The sequence below is a fragment of the Eubalaena glacialis genome, chromosome 19 (genome assembly GCF_028564815.1).
Source record: "Eubalaena glacialis isolate mEubGla1 chromosome 19, mEubGla1.1.hap2.+ XY, whole genome shotgun sequence".
NCBI lineage: Eukaryota > Metazoa > Chordata > Mammalia > Artiodactyla > Balaenidae > Eubalaena > Eubalaena glacialis.
This window is the reverse complement of record NC_083734.1, coordinates 47,737,108-47,761,692: the sequence shown is the minus strand read 5'-3', so window position 1 is coordinate 47,761,692 and position 24,585 is coordinate 47,737,108. Positions and strand designations below refer to the sequence as shown.

Below are 24,585 nucleotides of genomic sequence, written 5' to 3'. Positions count from 1 at the left end.
AGTGCCTGCAAGCCACAACTACTGAACCCCGTGTGCCTAGAGCCCGTGCTCTGCAATAAGAGAAGCCACCGCAGTGAGAAGCCCGCTCACCACAACGAAGAGTAGCCCCTGCTCACCACAACTAGAGAAAGCCCACATGCAGCAACAAAGACCCAACACAGACAAAAATAAATAAATAAAATAAAAATTTTTTAAAAATTAAAAAAAAAGGAAATTAATAAGTTATATAATCAGAGTATGAAATATATTATTCCACTCTCCTATAGCCTTTGTATCTAAGGAAGTGCTAATTTAATTGCACTGACAATACCACAACTAAAAATACATAGGATCAAAAATATTATATAATTTCCCCCATTTAATTCTCTAACAATTTAAAATTCCCTAGCAGTCTGTTTCTTAGTAGCAGAAACAGAAGTAGAAAACCTTCACTCTCAAATGATAAATTAGAATAAGCTTTTGTAACAATACATGGCTCAGTCATCAGTAAATTTATCTTAGTTTATCTTCTGTAAATATAAATTATTACTTGAAAACAGCTATGCTACATGTCTTTTTACAATACTTTAGAATGTATGCTTCACAAATTTGGGCAGTATTCCCTCCATTAAATTTAAACTGATAAATTTTTACTGCAATGAAAACTTTCTTAAAAGAAATTACTTATAAATATATGGATTAAGGAAGTTGACAGATGTGTGTGTGTGAACTCTGCAACAAATTAAACGCAAATAAGTTTTCTCTAGTAGATTAGGATAGGTAAAGTGAGGAGCTGGGCAGTGGAGAGCATTAAAGTCACTATCAGTAGTTAATCTTCTTCAAGCAATCACTGGAAGTCATTATGGATTGCAAAACAAAGAAAGAATGATCAAAATGATTTCTGAACTAGATGATCCTTAAAACGATTCTTAAAAAGATGATTCTTATGTGTAAATACATGGAATAAGACACCATGTTCCTATCTTGTGAAAGTTTCAGGTGAAAGCAATTCTCATTTAAAAGTTAACAACACAGGAGTGACATCAGCAAGACAGTTGAGTAGGAAGCCCTGGACTCCCCTTCTCCCCTCACACACACTGATTCAGCAAAAATTCATGGATAAATTCCTTTTGTGAGAAATGAGAAACTAACTGAAAGGCTCTAACATCCCAGGAGAATGCAAAACCAGATTCATTGAAGCTGGTAGGGAGATGTGGGACAACCTTTTGCTGGAGACCCTGTCCCCATTGCAGCACCATATGATCTGAAAGAGACCCCTTAGCTCCCAGCTTCACTCAGGGGAAGATAGAAATTGGTTCACATGTCCAGCAGTCCAACTTTTCCAAAAGGCCTCCCCAGAAGACTGGCTTGTATCTTGCCAATCTTGGGGCTCTGATAGGTCTAGTATAGACTAGTAGTCTGGGATAGAACAGAGGTGGTGACATAAGCCAGTCAATGCCAATGATCCTTGCTCAGCACAGAGTGAGTAGATATAAAATGCCAATTCTCAGCTTCCCCCTGGATAGCAAAAGAATTGATTCATGCATCCAGCACCCCAACTTCTTCAGGGCCTCCCAAAGGACCAGCATCTGTCTCACCAGTCCTAGAGCCTGGGGAAGGAAAGAGTTGGTAGAGGTCCCAAGAATATTGGCTAGGCTAATTGGTAGGGGTATTCTCCTGTATAAGGCCAGTCTATGAAGACTAAGAGAGGTGCTTGCTTTGTGTAATGCACAGACTCCAACACAGAGAATCTCATAACTCTAATAAAAAAGATAGATAACTCTCATAAAGATGCTCATCAAAATCAAGAGAACAATACAAGAACAAAGTGAGAACTTCAACACAGAGATAGAAAATATTCAAAAGTGCCAAACAGAAATCATAGAGGTGAGGAACACAATAACTGAAAATTTCACTAGAGGTGCTAAACAGCAGACTAGATCAAGCAGAAGAATGGATCAGTGAACTAAAAGACAGGTCACTGGAAAGAATTCAGTCAAAAGAACAAAAAGAAAAAAGAATGAAAAACAGTGAAGAAAGCTTAAGGGATGTATGGAACACCATTAAATGGACCAATATACACATTATGGGAATCCCAGAAGGAGAGAGTGATAAAAGGACAAAAAATCTATTTAAAGATATAATGGCAGGAAACTTCTCAAATATGAATGTAAAGTGCTGTACATTTGAGATTTTGGTTCAATTTGTCATGGGGCTCTGTTGCTTCAACTCAAACAATGCTTTTTTGATATGGGTGCATCTAAAGTGTTATACACTTAAGAACAAAGGCCAGCTTCACTGTAAAACTCTCTTGGCTAAGCATAACACTTAAAGAGTAGTATATTCCTTCTTCCGCAAAGTATCAACATAACCTGGACAGGAATCTCCTTACCACTAGCAGGAGAAGAAGGCTTAGTTAGATCCAGTCACATCTATTCTTTCAGTATCAGAAGTTCCAGCTAACAGAAAGTGGTTTAGACTTTCTTCATGAAGGTTGTGACAATCGGCTCCTTACTCTAGGCAAATGTAGCCCAATTCAAAGCATATGGAACATTTACAACTGAAAATTACAAAAACTGAAATAAAAAGCTCAGTGGGTCAACAGCTGAATGGAGGAGAGAGAAGAAAGAATTAATGAACTGAAAGACAGCAATAGAAACCACCCAATGAACAACAGAAAGAAAATAGACTGAAAAAAAAAGAATAGAGTCTCCGGGACCTGTAGCAGTATAAAGAAAGATCTAACATGGTGTAATCAGAGCCTCAGAAGAAGAAGGAGAGAGAGAGAGCATGGTTAAAAAGGTACTCAAAGAAACAATGGCTAAACAATTCCCAAATTTTTAGCAACAGATATTAACCTGCAGATCCAAGAAAATAAGTGAAACTCAAACAGGATAAAGCCAAAGAAATCCATGTCAAGACACATTATAATTAAACTTCTGAAAACTAAATGCAGAGAAAAAAATCTTGAAAGCAGTCAAAGAAAAATGAAACCTTACCTATAGAGGGAAAAAAAACCAATTTGAATGACAAGATTTCCCTCAGAAACCTTGGACATCAGAAAGAAGTGGCACCATATTTTTCAAGTGCTGAAAGAAAAGAACTGGCAACCCAAATCCCATACTTAGAAAAAATATTCTCAGGAATGAAGGGGAAATCAAGATGTTCTCAAATGGAAGAAAACGAAGAGAATTTGTTGACAGTAAACCTATGAATGGCTAAAAGGAAGTCCTTTAAACAGAAAGGAAAGGATAAAACAAAGAACTCTGGAATATCAGGAAGGAAGAAAGAAAACAGTAAGCCAAAATATGGGTAAATATAGTAGGCTTTCCTTCTCCTCTTGAGTTTTTAAATTACATTTGATGGTTGAAGCAAAAATTATAATACTATCGGATATGTTTTTAAATATATGTAAAGGAAATATTTAAGACAATTACATCATACATAGGGGAGGGTAAGCGGACATAAAAGTAGATAAGATTTCTATACTTCATTTGAACTGGTACAAGGATGACACCAGTAGACTGTGATAAGTTATGTATATATAATATAATACCTGGAGCAACCACCAAAATGCTATAAAAAGAGATACACTCTAAAATACTATAGATAAATCAAAATGGAATTCTAAAAATGGGCAAAAGATTTGAATACATATTTCACCAAAGACACCTGAATGGCTAGCAAGCATATTTATTAGTCATTAGGGAAATGCAAAATTAAAAGCACAATGAGATACCACTACAAACTTACTGGTTATAATTTTAAAAAAACAAATGTTGACAAGGATGTGAAGAAACTAGAATCTTCATACATTGCTGCTGAGAATGAAAATGATATAGCCACTTTGGAAAACAGTTTGGCAATTTGTTAAAAACCTAAACATAAATTTACCATACAGACTAACAATTTTTCTCCTAGGAATTTACCCAAGAGAAATAAAAGTGTATGCCCACAGAAAGACATGTATGCAAATATTAATTTCAGCATTATTCATAACAGTCAGAAACTGAAAAAAATCAAATGTTCATGAACTGGTCAACCATCAACAAAACAAAGTATATCCATAAACTGTAATATGGGTTTATTTATCAATAAAAAGGAATGAACTATTGATACATACTACAACATGAATTAACCTTAAAAACATTATGCAGGGCTTCCCTGGTGGTGCATTGGTTGGGAATCTGCCTGTCAATACAGGGGACACGGGTTCGAGCCCTGATCCGGGAAGATCCCACATACGGCGGAGCAGCTAAGCCCATGAGCCACAACTACCGAGCCTGCGCTCTAGAGCCCGCAAGCCACAACTACTGAAGCCTGCGCGCCTAGAGCCCACGCTCCACAACAAGAGAAGCCACCGCAATGAGAAGCCCACGCACCACAACGAAGAGTAGCACCTGCTCGTTGCAACTAGAGAAAGCCCGCACGCAGCAACAAAGACCCAATGCAGCCAAAAATAAATTTAAAATAAAACCAAACATTATGCAAAGTGAAGGATCTCAAGTATAAAAGACATGTTATATGATTTCATTTATATTAAATGTCAAAAAAAGGCAAATTCATAGAGACAGAAAGCAGATTAGTGGTTGTCTACAGATGGGGTGGAGATTAATTGCAAATGGGCATGAGAGAATTTTTAGGAGTGACAGAAATGTTACAAACTGGATTGTGTCTACTTCTGGGTACATATCTAAAAGAATTCAAAGCAGGAGCTTAAAGAGATATTTGCATGCCCATTTTCATAGCTGCACTATTCACAATAACCAAGAGGAGGAAGCAACACAAGTGTCCACTGATGGATGAATGAATAAGGAAAATGTGGTATACACATACAATGGAATATTATTTAGCATGAAAAAGGAAGAAAATTCTGACAGCTCTTGGGGGCATTATGATAAGTGAAATAAGCCAGTCACAAAAAGACAAATACTGTATGATTCTACTAAGGTATCTCAAGTGGACAACTTCACAGAAACAGAAAGTAGAATGATGGTTGCCAGAACTGGAGGGGCAAGGATGGGTAATTTTTATTTAACCGGTACAGAGTTTCAGTTTTGCAAGATAAAAAGTTGTAGAGATTGGTTGCACAACAATGTGAATGCACTTAACACTAACATTACTGAACTGTACACTTAGAAATGGTTAAGATGGTAAATTCCATGATATGTGTTAGTTCCCACAATTTGAAATAAAATTTTAAAATAGTCTAATGGGCAAAAAAGAGGAAGAGACAGCTGTGACCAAGACACTACTTCACAAAATAGCAATGAAAGAATGACTGAGTTGGTGAATGAATGATTGCATGGTGGAGCATTCAAGAAATCGATTTACTAATAGTACCTTCAAGAAATCCAGAGACTTAGACACTTACATTCATCAGAAATGACAAATGCTAATGCAGTTTTTAACATGAGATTCTTCATCTAGGTATAAAGGAAAGTTTCTTCCTTTGGATTAATTTTTTCTTATAAGAGAAATCTTTTGGGAAGAGAGAGAAAGCTCATCTTTTTTTAAGTATATGAATAAACAGAAGGAAATAAACAGCAAGCTTTCATAAAACTTTCATTTCTTTTTAATATCACAGAAAAAAATTTAATTATTTGTATAAAAAATAAAAACATTGCAAGTAAGAAAAACTAGATTGTGGTGTGACTCTATAATATAAATCAGTGCATGGGTGATTTTATGTATGTATATTTTACCTCAATAGAACTGTTTTTTAAAATGTTCTAAAACAAAGATAAACCAAACAAGTATTTCATTCAAACAAGTTCCTTATAAAAATTAAAAATGAAATCACCAGTCAATTGCTAATAATGGAGCTAATTACCTATTTGACTTCCTCATTATCATTACTATTACTGTACATTTATATTGCACTCTCCAGTTCATAAAATCCACATAACAACTCTGTGAACTAAGCAATTTAGCTGTTATTACCCTGATATACCGAGTTTTTAAAAAAACTGGCAAACGGCTTGCTAAAGGGTTTTGGAACTATGAAGTATCTATACAAAAAGCAAACTCAGTTCAGTTGCACCTAATTGTCCTCAACCTAACTGCTCTTTCCCCCAGATGATTTTAAAATAAATTTCCTACCTACCATCATATCCAGGAAGATTTTGCTCTTTGGAGAGAGCGTGCACAACATCATCTAACTTCACCATTCCATTTTCTGTAAAAGAAAAGTTTAGATTATACATTCTATTATACTTCTGTATAAAAGGTAAATACACATTTTAATACAACTATGAAAAAACGCTTATCCTTTACTTAATCATCATCCTATTTCTTCTTCCTATCTTGTCTCCCTAGATGAGTCTTTCTAAATTAAGTCAGTTCATTTCCTTTCAGCAATTACTGACAGTATATTAGTGCCAAGAACTATGCTAGGCACCAAGCATACAAAAATAAGTAGGACACAGTCCCTGCTTTTTCAATGTTTATTATAAAGTGCAAAGGACTGGGTTAGGTACTCAGTTCTTGATAGATATAGGAAAAAGGAAAGGTGCCCATAGAGGTGGACCATGAGAAAGTTAAGAAGTCTATTTCACATCATCATGAAAACCCAGTCAAATCAATATGCCATCCACTAAGACACTTTGACAATGCTAACCAGCCCTGACAAACCCAAGTATCCCCATCCTTACCCTTAGTATCCATCTGGTCCAAATAACTACCTATTTTTACATACAAACCCTCCACAGTGATCATACTAATCCTGATAAGCAGAAGAAAGGGCTGAATAATTTTAGTGGCATCTACTTTTTAGATTTTTTAAAATTTATTTTGTATTGAGGTAACACTCTTCTTTAACATTATATGTCTCATGTGTACAACATTATATTTCTACTTCTGTATACACTACAGTGTGCTCACTACCAAAAATTAAGTTTCCATCTATCATCATACAATTGATCCCCTTTACCCATTTTGTTCTACCGCCAACTCTTACTCCTGGTAACCATTACTCTGATCTTTATTTCTTAGATATTTTTTTTAAATCAAATATTCTTTCTTATTTGCCTTAACTAAGGAATTTTGCTCAGGTTCTAATAATTCACTTCTAATGTTATTTCTGTCAGTCTTTTCCCAAACTGTTGCCTCTGCCCTCTCCTTAACTGAACTTTTGCTGTGGACAATTCTTACTTAATGATAAAACAACTTCTCTAATACAAGAGTCTTTCTTAGGGACTTCCCTGGTGCACAGTGGTTAAGAATCCGCCTGCCAAGGCAGGGGACATGGGTTCGAGCCCTGGTCCGGGAAGATCCCACATGCCGCGGAGCAACTAAGCCCGTGAGCCACAACTACTGAGCCTGTGCTCTACAGCCCGTGAGCCACAACTACTGAGCCTGCGTGCTACAACTACTGAAGCCCGTGCACCTAGAGCTCGTGCTCCACAACAAGGGAAGCCACAGCAATGAGAAGCCCGCGCACTGCAACGAAGAGTAGCCCCTGCTTGCCACAACTAGAGAAAGCACTCACACAGCAACGAAGACCCAGTGCAGCCATAAATAAATAAATAAATTTATTAAAAAAAAAAAAAAAAAAGAATCTTTCTTAGAAACTTAAACTCTGCCCTGAACTTAGGTTGGTGAGTGGGATATGCTATTTAATTTATAGATGCTAACTGCCTGCCTTGGTTAAAAGCCCTAAATTCCTAGCTACAGTACTCGTTCTACATTTTAGAATCTCCAATTATTTCTCCTTGGACCCCTATGCTATTTACTTAGAGATTTTTGAACCTCTTGGGTATTGTAGTCTTGCTACCTGAACCTCTCTTCTACAGCTAGATAAGCTTTCCCCAGTACCTGTCTCACACTAGAAGGCATAGCTAGGAATAGTAATGAAGAACCTTACAGAAACAGTTCTGAGATATGAAAGACCTAGCCCCTCCAAACCAATCCATTAGGTCAAACTTCCCAGGAATTGTTTTTTACTAATCCCAATTAAAAAAAAAATTTTATTGGAGCATAGTTGATTTATAATGTCGTGTTAGTTTCTGCTGTACAGCAAAGTCAATCAGTTATCCATATACATATATCCACTCTTTTTTAGATTCTTCTCCCATATAGGTCATTACAGAGTATTGAGTAGAGTTTCCTGTGCTATACAGTAGGTCCTTATTAGTTATCTATTTTATATATAACTACTTACAATTTTTATATTTGTTCTTTCTGAATCTTCTTTAGAATGGCCCATTCCATTCCATTCCTAGTTGAGAGAATTTACTCCAACATTTAATACTCACATAAAAGTATCTAATATTTTCAAAACATTTGGTATTATCAGTCTCTCACCATTTCTAGTAGTGTCTGTCACAATCTTCTTGAACTCTTTATCTGATAAAGTAATTCCTACTGAATGCAAAATGGACTGAGGTTCTTCTGTATCAATGTAATTTTCTCGGAGTTTATTGATAGCTTCACAGACATTTCCTAAGTATACAAAATGTGGCGGACTATTCAGCAACATAATTTATGTGTCTTAAGCAATAATTGGCAGCTAAAACCTTTATCTAGTAATCAGAAATCAAGTTTATTTACTTAATATCACCTTACAGAAGGACTGCTTTTCTGTCCATATTTCTGTTGTATCTTACATTACACTTAATCTTTCTCTTATAGCTCAAACACAAAACTGTCTTGAAATTCTATAAACATTTATAAACTACTTGTTTGGAAGAACAGCCTGTTCTAGTGGCTCAGCCAATGCAGCTTGGTTCTGATTAAAATATAATGAATGAGTCCAAGAGATCAAAACATCAATGTGCTTTGTTTAAATTCCAAGATTTCAAACAAAAATTGAGAGTTCTTTCCCTTCCTATCACTTTACCCTACTATGTTTTCAGTTCACAACCTTCAAAATTATAAAATCCTAGCAGACACACATGGCCATCATGAGCCTCCTAATATTATGTACTGAGATGGACAAAATATCTCCTCTGTTGTATTCTGGCCAAAATGCATACCCTGAACTTATTCATGAAGAAATATAAGGAAACCCAAAACAAGGGACATTATACAAAACAACTAGTCAATACTCTTCCAAAGTGTCAAGGTCATGTAAGATTGAAAAACCATCCCAGACTGAAGGAGACTAAGGACACATGACAGCTAAATGTAATATGTGGTCCTGGATGAGATCCTGGATAAGAAAAAGGACATTAACGGAAAAACTGACAAATTTTGAATAAGGCCCTTAGATTAGTAAATACTGTTGTATGAGTGCTAATTTCCTGGTTTAGATCATTGTACTGTGGTTATATAAGATCTTAACACTTGGGAACACTAGATGAAGAGTATGCAGAAATGTTTTATTGTATTTTTGTGTAATTCTTATGAATTTAAAATTATTTCATAATGGAAATTTAAAAATGTTTTTTGAACGTAAATCAAGTGACAGTCACATTTCATAGCTGCTCAATCACCATCAATTTATTTGGAGAAGTTATACGAGATAAGCTATTTCATACTTCTCTATATACAGAACATTAAGTGTGGCAGTGATAGGTGACATCATTTTATTTTAGTGACACCAGCAAGGTAGATAACCACTTTTTTCCACAGCCCTATTCTACCCATTGGCTAAATGCCTATTACTCCATTATTCCTTTAACCAGGGCTTTAATTCTTACTGAAGTACAAAAATCTCAGAAATAGAAATGAGGCACAGAGTAAAAGCAGCGTATTGGTAAAGGAATCGGAATAAACATCTTTATGCCTCCTTAATAGATCACACTCTTTTTTCAACTAAGTTATTTAAAGTATGCATTAGTGTATAAGAAGCACTAATTATTCACAAAGCATTCACTTTAACAATTACATTCAGTACTAAATACAATTTTTTTAAAGGCCAGTAAGTTTCTTTAAAGAAAATAAATATAACTTAAGTAACTTCAGCTGAGGCCTACAGGAAAGAGTGTTTAACTGGGTTCCCTACACAATACTTCTATGATATATGCAGCACAGAGGGGAAAACATATACTGGTTGGGAAGCCACTGCTCATCTTTGAGAAATACAATAAAGCCTTGGGGATCTGAGATGTAGAGTATTAATTATTTTCTCTTGATATTCCCACATCCATAAGAGATAATATCTGAAGTACTACGGATATCATAAATTTAAATTATGGAACTCTGAGCAAAAATTTCACATAGACTTCATACATGGTTAAATAAATGACCAAAAAAGAGCATTTCCAAATGAAAACAGGCCCTCTACTTTCTAGGGAACTTGAGCGACTCCAATTAATCACTGAATAAGCTTCTCAGCCAAAGCTAGGCCCCCACAAAAGGGAGCATCTGGAAAGGAACTACCATCAAAACTACTTGTATTGTATCCATTGGTCTACATACCAGAAGTGGTGGTTACCCAGAGTACTAACAATTGAAATGCCTGCAACTATCTAATAACTGCTTAATTCAGCTCATTTCTGTAATGATTCAAAGATCTAGATGTTGACTTACATATATGATACTGACCCAGACCATTAATTGCAGTTTTTTCCTTAGATAAAACATGTTTTAGAAGGCCTTCTCACAGCTGGCTTCTGAAGTTTTGGGATACTAAAAATATCACTTTTATCCAGGGACTTTTTGAGGCTTGTAACACTCTTCAAGTTTTGTGGTTTAGACTTTGAGTCATGAATTTCAACCTTCTCTGAACTTCTCTTGAAGTTTATGCCATCCTTTGAATATGGTTCCTGGAATTCTACATCACTGGTATCAACCTCATCCTGGAATTTTCTTATTTGCAAAATATTTTTTGATCTTTTAAATTCAAGGTCATCATTCCCCTTCATAATTGTATGATTTTGGAGGCTCTTTGTATTTAACTTTTGGGAAAATGACAATTCAGATAGTCTGGAAGATAAAATGCTTTTCTTCGTATATTGTGGATAGCATCCTGATACATATGATAACTTTCTTGAAGTAGCTTCATCCAAGGCTGTTCCTTTTATAATTGCTAAGCAAGAGAAACGTATTCCATTATTTCATTTACCTGTACAATTTGTAATGCTTTTAAAAAAATAATACCTAAGTCCTCATGAAAGCTGTTCAAGAAATTATCAGTTGCTTAAATACATAAGACGAAGTTAATAACTTGAAAAAACTAACAGAGCTGATGACCAAAAGATTAACTATTAACTAGGTTAAATATAATCTTCTGGTTTAACATAGTTAAATACTTCCATCCAAAGCTATTCATAGTAACCCTGAATCTAAAATGACAGCTTACTGAAGTGCATGGTTCTCATTCCCTACTCTTTCCCAATTTAGAAAGATAATAGACTAATAAGCCAATTCAGATACAAACCCCTTAGTTATGAGGATGCAGATCTATAAGGAAGTTGTAAAGGGAAATTTTTTATTTATAAAGTTATAATACTTTATAAGTAAAATGATACTCTGCTAAAGTAAGAGAGTAAAATAATTACTCTCCTAAAGATTCCCAGTACTTGTGGGGGGAAAATATATATAAAATAACATTTTTAGAAACATATTAAAACAACATCCCAATTGGGGATTCATTTACAAAATTCATCTCATGGCTCAGAATAGTACCTTACATTTGAATAACACATTTTAAAGTATTTCAAATGTTATAATGCTTGATCCTTCAAAACAACTCCATAAGATTGTCAAGCTCCTATAAAATTGAAGAAAACAAGAGACTTCCAACAGAGTAGCAATACAATCTTGACTATGAAGGCATTTCATTTAGATAAAAAGAAAAGTTTCTTAGCTTAGTCTATATTACAATGAACAATTGAAGGAAAATATTTGGATTTTAAAGGTCTGGAAATTTTTAAAAATTAATTTATTTTTTTAATTGACATATAACACTGTGTTAGTTTTATGTATTAGAAGTCCAGAAATCCTTAAAGATGATGACATTGATCTCTAAGTGCTATCTATCAAAGAGAAAGGGGGTTAAAAAAAAAACTTTGACATTTCTGTTTTGGGCCAAAACACTGTAATAGGAACTAACTTTACCCTCTAACCTTAAGCAACTAAAACACTGGACAAGATATGTGAAAAAGAACAGTTTTCAGACATTGGACAATAGGCAGCACAGGACAGTAGTCCTTTAAAGAAGGGTAACAAATGAGCTGAGCCCTACCACTGTATCAGCTTACTGTCTAGACAGAGTTTCCATGCGACAGCACAGGAAAGTAAAACTTGAACAGAGCCCGCTGGTATGAATGAGTAGAGATAAGAGATAAGAGATCAGGAAGGCCAAAGAGGCTAGAATATGAGAGCAGAGAGAACTGCTGAGCTCTGGAGATCAGCAGAGGGGTCCACTTGAACTTTGGATGAGTATTGATCTGCACATACATGAGAGGATATGACCCAAGAACAAGGAAAGAATTACCAGAAACTTGTAAGTAGAACAATTCCTGTATCTCACTGAGAATTGAGAATAATTTGTGATCTCACCTGTCAAAGCAGAAAGATCTCATAATATATGGGAATCTAGTAGACTCATCTGAAGAATGCTGCCTTAGTAGTAGAGCTAAATTAGCATTAAAAACTGCTCTGATTTGCAGTTCTGTAATAATTAGTGATGTTGAGCAGCTTTTCATGTGCCTTTTGCCCATCTCTATGTCTTCTTTGGGAAAATGTCTATTTAGGTCTTCTGCCCATTTTTTAATTGGGCTGTTTGTTTTTTTAATATTGAGCTTCATGAGCTGTTTATATATTTTGGAGATTAATCCATTGTCCGTTGATTTGTTTGCACATATTTTCTCCCATTCTGAGGGTTGTCTTTTCGTCTAGTTTCCTTTTCTGTGCAAAACTTTTAAGTTTCATTAGGTCCCATTTGTTTATTTTTGTTTTTATTTCCATTATTCTAGGAGGTGGGTCAAAAAGATCTTGCTGTGATTTATGTCAAAGAGTGTTTTTCCTGTTTTCCTCTAAGAGTTTTATAGTTTCCGGTCTTACATCTAGGTCTTTAATCCATTTTGAGTTTATTTTTGTGTATGGTGTTAGGGAGTGTTCTAATTTCATTCTTTTACATGTAGCTGTCCAGTTTTCCCAGCACCACTTATTGAAGAGACTGTCTTTTCTCCATTGTATAGGGAGTCTGATTCCTCCAGCTCCGTTTTTTTCCCTCAAGATTGCTTTGGCTATTCGGGGTCTTTTGTGTCTCCATACAAATTTTAAGATTTTTTTGTTCTAGTTCTGTAAAAATGCCATTGGTAATTTGACAGGGATTGCACTGAATCTGTAGATTGCTTTGTGTAGTGTAGTCATTTTCACAGTATTGATTCTTCCAGTCCAAGAAAATGGTATATCTCTCCATCTGTTTGTGTCATCTTTGATTTCTTTCATCAGTGTCTTATAGTTTTCTGAGTACACGTCTTTTACCTCCTTAGGTAGGTTTATTCCTAGGTATTTTATTCTTTTTGTTGCAATGGTAAATGGGATTGTTTCCTTAATTTCTCTTTCTAATCTTTCATTGTTAGTGTATAGGAATGCAAGAGATTTCTGTGCATTGATTTTGTATCCTGCAACTTTACCAAATTCATTGATTAGCTCTAGTAGTTTTCTGGTGGCATCTTTAGGATTATCTGTGTATAGTATCATGTCATCTGCAAACAGTGACAGTTTTACTTCTTCCTTTCCAATTTGGATTCCTTTTATTTCTTTTTCTTCTCTGATTGCCGTGGCGAGGACTTCCAGAACTATGTTGAATAATAGTGGCGAGAGTGGACATCCTTGTCTTGTTCCTGATCTTAGAGGAAATGCTTTCAGTTTTTCACCATTGAGAATGATGTTTGCTGTGGGTTTGTCATATATGGCCTTTATTATGTTGAGGTTGGTTCCCTCTATGCCCATTTTCTGGAGAGTTTTTATCATAAATGGGTGTTGAATTTTGTCAAAAGCTTTTTCTGCATCTATTGAGATGTTCATATGGTTTTTATTCTTCAATTTGTTAATATGGTGTATCACATTGATTGATTTGCATATACTGAAGAATCCTTGCATCTCTGGGATAAATCCCACTTGATCATTTAAACATTTCCAAAAATGGAAAGTTTAAAACTTAAAAATATAATAATCAAAGTAAAAAAAAAAAACAAAACAAAACTCACCAGATAGGCTTAATAACATAATGGAGATGTCAGAGGAATAGTTCATGGAACTGAAGATGTATAAATAGAAATTATTCAATCTGAACAGTAGAGGTAAATAAGAATGAAAACAAAATGAACAAAGTGTCAAGGACCTGTGGGACAATATCAAAGAGGGCTAACATTTGTGTCATTGGAGTCTCAAAAAGACAGGAGAGAGTGTAGTGCAGAACAAATGTTTGAAGTTATAATGGCAAAAGTTTCCAAATTTGGCAAAAGACAGATTCAAGAAGCTCAGTGAACCCTATAGGATAAACTCAAAAAATACACTCACAAACACATCATAATCAAATGGTTAAAAACTAAAGAAAAAAGAAAGTACCTTGAAAGCAGTCAGATAAAAACAATGTATTTTATTATTTGGATAACATCAGATTTCTCTTCAGAAACTGTGGAAGTTAAAAGTAAAAGGAACAACATTTTAAAGTGCTGAAAGAATCCATACTTGTGCTTCTCTTCATAATCAGATGAATCTTCTGTGCTTTACTAAAGATTCAAATGGGGGGTGGGGAAAGCATGACTGTTGCCTCAATTTTTTGAAGCCTTGTGGGAATAAACAAGGCTGATATTTCTGTGATAAAAATAGACCTAGCGACGAACCTTCCTGCTAGCCCAGTTTGTGAGACCTGGTGCTCCCGATGCAGAAGTTCTGGGTTTTATCCCTTGCCTAGGAGTATGATCCCACGTGTATCTAGCAACTGGGAGTTCACATGTCACAATTAAGGAGCTCTCCTGCCGCAACTAAGGAGCCCGCGTGCCGCAACCAAGACCCAGTGTAACCAAATAAATATTTAAAAAATAATAATAATAAAATAAACAAATAAATAAAGTGCTGAAGGAAAAATAACTGGCAACCCAGAATCCTATATCCAATAAAAATATCCTTCAGAAATTATAGAGAATAAAGATATTCTCAGATGAAGAAAAATTAAGCTAATTCATTTCTAGTAGATCTGCTCTTTAAAAAAAATGATTAAAAGCAGTTCTCCATAGAGAATGATACCGGAATTTTTTGTCAGGCAATTTCAACATCTTTTTCATCTTGGTCTTGCATCTATTGATTGTCTTTTCCCATGCAAATTGAGGTTTTCTTTGCTCTTCACATGTGATAGGCGGTCAAAAATGAAAGAAGAGAAATATATAATGGTAAAGATTTGGTTAAATATAAGACTATGCTTCTCCTCTTCAGATTTTAAAATATGTTTGATCATTGAAAGCAAAACTTAGAAATATTATCTAGTGGTGTTTTCAATGTACGTAGTCATAATACATAAGAAAATCAGAACATAAAATCAGAAGGTAAAAGACCTATACAATGGTAAAATTTCTATATTCCACTTGGAAGTGGTAAAATATTTTGGTATACTTTAAGGTTAAATATGTATATTGTAATCCTTAGAACAACCACTGAAAATGCAGAGATATGGTGAAAATACATATAGGTAAGTTTTTAAAGAATTTTTTTCAAAGTTCCCAAAAAAGAAGGCAGAAAATGGTTGAAAAAAAGAGGAAAAAATAGAAAAGAAATAATAATATAGTTACCTATAACTGAACATATAACTAATCACATTTAGTATAAATGGCTTAAACACTCCAAATAAAAAACAGGGATTATAAGAATGAATATAAAATCATCACCCAACTCTATGTGGTTTACAAAATACTTCAAATATGATGATATAAGAAGGTTAAAAGAAAAGGATGGAAAATATATACCATGTAAACACTAATCAAAAGAAAACTGAAGTGGTTATGTTAATATTAGAAAAAGTAAACTGCAGAGCAAAGAAAATTACCAGTAATTACATATACATTACATAATGATAAAAGAGCCAATTTGCCAAGAAGATATAAATATCCTAAATGTGAATGCAACTAACAGGGCTTCAAAATGCATGAACCAAAACCTGACAAAACCTAAAGGAGAAATAGACAAATCCACAATTATATTTCAAGGCAATGCTCCTTCCTCAGTAATAGAACTAGTAGAAAATCAGCAAAGATCCAGAAAAAATTAATAACATAAATGATCAGAATCATGCATGGGAGTGGGTATGTGATTATCAGTAATATCTATGCAGGAAAAAAAAAAAACTTCTATACCAGAGACAAAATTAGAATTCAAAATAAACTTTGAAACTTTCAGGTAATGATGGCAGCCTTCAAAAATCCCATTAAAACTAAAGGAATTCTTAAAACATCATAAATCCATAATAACAAGAAGAACAGGAAAAGAACCAACTGCAATAAAATTTTGGAAGCTGGGAAGCTAATGAACTTAGCAGATCTGAAAAGGCTGAATCCTAAGCCAGAAGGAAAAAGCCAAGAAACAAGCCAATTGATAACACAAAACCTCCAAATGCTCATAAATTAGTGGCATTTAGTTACCTCTAAAAGTGAAGGTAAGAGTAAAACTGAAAATAAACGACTGGTTAAAAGTCTGTTTAAGTGGTAATCAGATACCTAGATTCCCTTCACACAGCCATATATTTTCACATGGCCAGATACTGATCTTCTCCCACTCCAGCAGAAGACTAACAATTCACCAGAGAGGGTTAAACGCAAAGGTCTCTGGATTAGGGAATTCAAAACACAACAGAAGGTAAGAGTATTATTTGGAAAATGAAGAGGGAGGGTTACAGGACAATTACCACTGAATAAAGAGAACTCCAGTTCTTTTGTCTCATTACATACCTGAAACTCTGGCAAGCAAGCTTAGTTTCTTCTTTGAATACACTGACCATCTTGAAAGGGGAAAAACCCTAAAGATGGTGATATCAAGGGTCTTCTAGGCAAACAAGCCACCAGATCACCCTACAGCAGGGTATCTCGACCTCAGCAGTACTGGCATTTGGGGACAGATAATTCTCTGAGGGGGGCTGTCCCGTGCATTGTAGGATATCTAGAAGTGTGGACAAAGAATGTCACCTGACATATCAGTAAACAAAGAATGTTGAGGCCATCAAGCCATCAGCCACTGCAGCCACCCACATGGTGCACCTTGAGAGGATTCAGGATGGAGAAAAACAGGATACTGGCCCTAGATAGTTAAGGTGCATATCAAAGGAATAATTTCATTAAGCCCAAACTCTTGCATCTTCCCATACATAGAAAACCACTAAATTCATTAACTTGAGATGTCTGGGTTTTCTTTAATCAGCAGTAATCTTTTGATATTTGATTACTTGGGTTTTTTGCAAAAATTCCTATATATCCCTTACCTCTTTGGAACAGTCCCTCAGGGTTATCTGAGAAGCTATATCCTGGGCTTAAGTCTCAGTAATGCCCCAAATAAAACACAGTTCTCTACTTTTAGGTTGTGTATTTTTTTTCAGTCAACAGAAGCATCCCCCGCCTCTAATCACTTAATGCTAGTAACACTAGTTATAATGACCAAAAAACATCTCCAGATGTTGCCAAATGTTCCTAGGGGAGAGAGGAGAGAAGGGAAAAAAAATTCCCAAATCACCTCTGGTTAAGAACCACTACTCTACAGTGTTCAGTCCATAGTCAACTAGTTCCATTCTCAGTTTCAGAGCTTCCAAACAGCTTTTTAGTTCATTATTCTCAAACACAGGCAGACAACCAAAGATCACCAGACATTTGGAGGATGCCTCTAAAAGGAAAACCACATAAGACAAAAATAACTTGGAGGAAACAGTATGAATGTAAAAGAAAATTTTAAAAACATCATCTTTAGCACAATAGAAGATATTATGTCCACGGAACAACAGGAATGTCCATAAATCAAGAAGAGGATGTTATAATAAAATACATTCAGAGGGGGGAAAAAAGTTCTTGGAAACTTAAAAAGTACAAATGAAAACCTAAATACAAGGGTTGGAAGATAAAGTTAAGTAAATCTCCCAAAAAGGCAAGAGAAAAAGGTAAAAAAAAAAAAAAAAAAAGGAGAATCCATTCAGGATGTCAAGTATTCAAGTAATAAGAGTTCCAGAGAGAAGAGAAAAATAGAGAAAAGGAAGTCATCAACAAATTGTTTAAATTTCCCAGAATCACAGTATACCATACCCAGCACAATTGTTGCAAAGAAACCTATTTCAAGGCATATCATCATGAAATTTCAGAACACTAGAGGTAAAGAAATCCTATAAGATTGCAAAGAAAAAAAATCAGTTGCATAAAAAAGTCAGTAATCAAAAGAATTTTGGACTTCAACAACAACATTGAAAACTGGAAAACAGAAAAATTCTGAGGAAAATTATTTCCATTCTATACCCAAACTGTCAATCAAATACGAGTACAGAATCTGATACAGGTGAGAAAAGTGAAAAATTTCCAGAATGTTAATGAAGAGAGATCCCAAGATGACAGGTGCACACAAGACGTAGAGGGCAACAAATCCATATGAAAGAATATCAGAATACTCTAAGGTATATTTCTTCAAGAAGATAAAGCTGATAGAATACCTGGTGTATCCAAAATTATGGAGAGGATATTTAGACATCTGGCAGAGTTTAGGGTTGAATCAGCAATATACTTTTTTAACAAAACAAGCAAATAAATTTTAAAAAGATAATTTTAATACAAAGAGAGAAAAAATTGCACAGAAAAAAGAAAGTAACCACAAGATATTTACTATATGGCTCACCTGTGAATAGTGTTTACATAAACATATTAATACCAATACTGAATTAAAAACTAATCAAACTACCATATAACTATATTGGGAGGAGAGATAGGTAGAGGAAGAGTAGGTGGATGTGGTGTGGACAGGGAAGATAAAACAGAGCTAAATTCTTATTTTTCATAGTAGTAAGTTTACTCTGTCTACCTAAAATTTTAGAGATCAACAGGTAGCAATATAAACATTTACAGTCATGACGATAAATATCAAGTAATTGGCTAAAACATTTGAAAAGTTGCCTCTGGAGAAGCTGAGAGGAGGATCAAGCAAGAGGCTGCTTTTTTTTTTAAACATCTTTATTGGAATATAATTGTTTTACAATGGTGTGTTAGTTTCTGCTGTATAACAAAGTGAATCAGCTATATGTATACATATATCCCCATATCCCCTCCCTCTTACGTCTCCCTCCCACACTCCCTATCCCACCCCTCTAGGTGGTCACAAAGCACCGAGCTGATCTCCCTCTGCTATGCAGCTGCTTCCCACTAGCTATCTATTTTACATTTGGTAGTGTATATGTCAATGCCACTCTCTCACTTCATCCCAGCTTACCACTTCCATCCCCCCGTGTCCTTAAGTCCATTCACTATGTCTGCGTCTTTATTCCTGTCCTGCCCCTAGGTTCTTCAGAGCCATTTTTTTTTTGATTCCATATAAATGTGTTAGCATACGGTATTTGTTTTTCTCTTTCTGACGTACTTAACTCTGTATGACAGACTCTAGGTCCATCTACCTCACTATAAATAGCTCAATTTTGTTTCCTTTTATGGCTGAGTAATATTCCATTCTATATATATGCCATATCTTCTTTATCTATTCATCTGTCGATGGACACTTAGGTTGCTTCCATGTCCTGGCTATTGTAAATAGTGCTGCAATGAACATTGTGGTACATGTATCTTTTTGAATTATGGTTTTCTCAGGGTATATGCCCAGTAGTGGGATTGCTGGGTCATATGGTAGTTCTATTTTTAGTTTTATAAGGAACCTCCATACTGTTTCCATAGTGGCTGTATCAATTTACATTCCCACCAACAGTGCAAGAGGGTTCCCTTTTCTCCACACCCTCTCCAGCATTTATTGTTTGTAGATTTTTTTGATGATGGCCATTTTGACCAGTGTGAGGTGACACCTCATTGTAGTTTTGATTTGCATTCTCTAATGATTAGTGATGTTGAGCATCTTTTCATATGTTTGTTGGCAATCTGTGTATCTTCTTTGGAGAAATGTCTATTTAGGTCTTCTGCCCATTTTTGGATTGGGTTGTTTGCTCTTTTGATATTGAGCTGCATGAGCTGCCTGTATATTTTGGAGATTAATCCTTTGTCAGTTGCTTCATTTGCATATATTTTCTCCCATTCTGAGGGTTGTATTTTTGTTTTCTTTATGGTTTCCTTTGCTGTGCAAAAGCTTTTAAGTTTCATAAGGTCCCATTTGTTTACTTTTGTTTTTATTTCAATTTCTCTAGGAGGTGGGTCAAAAAGGATCTTGCTGTGATTTATGTCGTACAGTGTTCTTCCTGTGTTTTCCTCTAAGAATTTTATAGTGTCTGGTCTTACATTTAGGTCTTTCACCCATTTTGAGTTTATTTCTGTGTATGGTGTTAGGGAGTGTTCTAATTTCATTCTTTTACATGTAGCTGTCCAGTTTTCCCAGCACCACTTATTGAAGAGGCTGTCTTTTCTCCATTGTATATTCTTGCCTCCTTTATCAAAAATAAGGTGACCATATATGCATGGGTTTATCTCTGGGCTTTCTATCTTGTTCCATTGATCTATATTTCTGTTTTTGTGCCAGTACCATACTGTCTTGATTACTGTAGCTTTGTAGTATAGTCTGAAGTCAGGAAGCCTGATTCCTCCAGCTCCGTTTTTCTCTTTCAAGATTGCTTTGGCTATTCGGGGTCTTTTGTGTTTCCATACAAATTGTAAAATTTTTGGTTCTAGTTCTGTGAAAAATGCCAGTGGTAGTTTGATAGGGATTGCATTGAATCTGTAGATTGCTTTGGGTAGTATAGTCATTTTCACAATGTTGATTCTTCCAATCCAAGAACATGGTATATCTCTCCATCTGTTTGCATCATCTTTAATTTCTTTCATCAGAGTCTTATAGTTTTCTGCATACAGGTCTTTTGTCTCCTTAGGTAGGTTTATTCCTAGGTATTTTATTCTTTTTGTCGCAATGGTAAATCGGAGTGTTACCTTAATTTCCCTTTCAGATTTTTCATCATTAGTGTATAGGAAAGCAAGAGATTTCTGTGCATTAATTTTGTATCCTGCTACTTTACCAAATTCATTGATTAGCTCTAGTAGTTTTCTGGTAGCATCTTTAGGATTCTCCATGTATAGTATCATGTCATCTGCAAACAGTGACAGTTTTACTTCTTCTTTTCCGATTTGGATTCCTTTTATTTCTTTTTCTTCTCTGATTGCTGTGGCTGACACTTCCAAAACTATGTTGAATAACAGTGGTGAGAGTGGGAAACCTTGTCTTGTTCCTGATCTTAGAGGAAATGGTTTCAGTTTTTCACCATTGAGAACGATGTTGGCTGTGGGTTTGTCATATATGGCCTTTATTATGTTGAGGTAGGGTCCCTCTATGCCTACTTTATGGAGAGTTTTTATCATAAATGGGTGTTGAATTTTGTCAAAAGCTTTTTCTGCATCTATTGAGATGATCGTATGGTTTTTCTCCTCCAATTTGTTAATATGGTGTATCACATTGATTGATTTGCATATACTGAACAATCCTTGCATTCCTGGGGTAAACCCCACTTGATCATGGTGTTGGATTCTGTTTGCTAGTATTTTGTTGAGGATTTCTGCATCTATGTTCACCAGTGATATTGGCCTGTATTTTTCTTTTTTTGTGACATCTTTGTCTGGTTTTGGTATCAGGCTGATGTTGGCCTCGTAGAATGAGTTTGGGAATGTTCCTCCCTCTGCTATATTTTGGAAGAGTTTGAGAAGGTTAGGTGTTAGCTCTTCTCTAAATGTTCAGTAGAATTCGCCTGTGAAGCCATCTGGTCCTGGGCTTTTGTTTGTTGGAAGATTCTTAATCACAGTTTCAATTTCAGTGCTTGTGATTGGTCTGTTTCTATTTCCTATTTCTTCCTGGTTCAGTCTCGGAAGGTTGTGCATTTCGAAGAATTTGTCCATTTCTTCCAGGTTGTCCATTTTATTGGCATACAGTTGCTTGTAGTAATCTCTCATGATCCTTTGTATTTCTGCAGTGGCAGTTGTTACTTCTCCTTTTTCATTTCTAATTCTGTTGATTTGAGTCTTTCCCCTTTTTTTTTCTTGATGAGTCTGGCTAATGGTTTATCAATTTTGTTTATCTTCTCAAAGAATCAGCTTTTAGTTTTATTGATTTTTGCTATTGCTTCCTTCATTTCTTTTTCATTTATTTCTGATATGACTTTTATGATTTCTTTCCTTCTACTAGCTTTGGGGTTTTTTTGTTCTTCTTTCTCTAATTGCTTTAGGTGTAAGGTTAGGTTGTTTATTTGAGATTTTTCTTGTTTCTTGAGGTACGATTGTATTGCTATAAACTTCCCTCTTAGAACTGCTTTTGCTGCATCCCATAGGTTTTGGGTGTCATGTTTTCATTTTCATTTGTTTCTAGGTATTTTTTGATTTCCTCTTTGATTTCTTCAGTGATCTCTTGGTTATTTAGTGTGCATTGTTTAGCTTCCATGTGTTTGTATTTTTTTTACAGATTTTTCCTTTAACTGATATCTAGATTCATAGCTTTGTGGTTGGAAAAGATATTTGATACAATTTCAATTTTCTTAAATTTACCAAGGCTTGATTTGTGACCCAAGATATGATCTCTCCTGGAGAATGTTCCATGAGCACTTGAGAAGAAAGTGTATTCTGTTGTTTTGGATGGAATGTCCTATAAATATCAATTAAGTCCATCTTGTTTAATGTGTTATTTAAAGCTTGTGTTTCCTTATTTATTTTCATTTTGGATGATCTGTCCATTGGTGAAAGTGGGGTGTTAAAGTCCCCTACTACTATTGTGTTATGGTTAATTTCCCCTTTTATGGCTGTAGCATTTGCCTTATGTATTGAGATGCTCCTATGTTGGGTGCATAAATATTTACAATTGTTATATCTTCTTCTTGGATTGATCCTTTGATCATTATGTAGTGTCCTTCTTTGTCTCTTGTAATATTCTTTACTGTAAAGTGTATTTTGTCTGATATGAGAATTGCTACTCCAGCTTTCTTTTGATTTCCATTTGCATGGAATATCTCTTTCCATCCCCTCACTTTCCGTCTGTATGTGTCCCTAGGTTTGAAGTGGGTCTCTTGTAGACAGCATATATATGGGTCTTGTTTTTGTATCCATTCAGCCAGTCTATGTCTTTTGGTTGAAGCATTTAATCCATTTACATTTAAGGTAATTATTGATATGTTTGTTCCTATTATCATTTTCTTAATTGTTTTGGGTTTGTTATTGTAGGTCTTTTCCTTCCCTTGTGTTTCCTGCCTAGAGAAGTTCCTTTAGCATTTGTTGTAAAGCTAGTTTGGTAATGCTGAATTCTCTTAGCTTTTGCTTGTCTGTAAAGGTTTTAATTTCTCTGGAAAATCTGAATGAGATCCTTGTCAGGTAGAGTAATCTTGGTTGTAGGTTTTTCCCTTTCATCACTTTAAATATGTCCTGCCACTCCCTTCTGGCTTGCAGAGTTTCTGCTGAAAGATCAGCTGTTAACCTTATGGGGATTCTCTTGTATGTTATTTGTTGCTTTTCCCTTACTGCTTTTAATATTTTTTCTTTGTATTTAATTTTTGATAATTTGATTAATATGTGTCTTGACATGTTTCTCCTTGGATTTTCCTGCATGGGACTCTCTGCACTTCCTGGACTTAATTGACTATTTCCCTTCCCATATTAAGGAAGTTTTCCACTATAATCTCTTCAAATATTTTCTCAGTCCCTTTCTTTTTCTCTTCGTCTTCTGGGACCCCTATAATTCGAATGTTGGTGTGTTTAATGTTGTCCCAGAGGTCTCTGAGACTGTCCTCAATTCTTTTCATTCTTTGTTCTTTATTCTGCTCTGTAGTAGTTATTTCCACTATTTTATCTTCCAGGTCACTTATCCGTTCTTCTGCCTCAGTTATTCTGCTATTGATTCCTTCTAGAGAATTTTAAATTTCATTTATTTTGTTGTTCATCATTGTTTGTTTGCTCTTTAGTTCTTCTAGGTCCTTGTTAAATGTTTTCTTGTATTTTCTCCATTCTATTTCCAAGATTTTGGATCATCTTTACTATCATTACTCTGAATTCTTTTTCAGGTAGACTGCTTATTTCTTCTTCATTTGTTTGGTCTGGTGGGTTTTTACTTTGCTCCTTCATCTGCTGTGTGTTTCTCTGTCTTCTCATTTTGCTTAACTTACTGTGTTTGGGGTCTCCTTTTCGCAGGCTGCAGGTTCACAGTTCCTGTTGTTTTTGGTGTCTGCCCCCAGTGGGTAAGGTTGGTTCAGTAGGTTATGTAGGCTTCCTGGTGGAGGGGACTGGTGCCTGTGTTCTGGTGGATAAGGCTGGATCTTGTCTTTTTGGTGGGCAGAACCACATCCGGTGGTGTGTTTTGGGGTGTCTGTGAACTTATTATGATTTTAGGCAGCCTCTCTGCTAATGGGTGGGGTTGTGTTCCTGTCTTGCTAGTTGTTTGGCATGGGGTGTCCAGACTGGAGCTTGCTGGTCGTTGAGTGAAGCTGGGTCTTAGTGTTGAGATGGAGATCTCTGGGAGAGCTCTTGCTGATTGATATTATGTGGGGTCAGGACATCTCTGGTGGTCCAATGTCCTCAA

At 35.3% G+C, this 24,585-nt stretch overlaps 1 protein-coding gene across 1 annotated transcript in view; it reads right to left on the bottom strand.

Annotated features, from left to right (window-relative positions):
• Positions 1 to 24,585, bottom strand: part of EFCAB13 (EF-hand calcium binding domain 13) — a 135,338-nt gene that overhangs the window by 45,240 nt on the left and 65,513 nt on the right. The window contains 4 exon segments of the mRNA XM_061176943.1: positions 6,086 to 6,157; positions 8,284 to 8,421; positions 10,468 to 10,517; positions 10,519 to 10,951. Of these exon segments, the coding sequence (XP_061032926.1) occupies positions 6,086 to 6,157; positions 8,284 to 8,421; positions 10,468 to 10,517; positions 10,519 to 10,951 (693 nt within the window).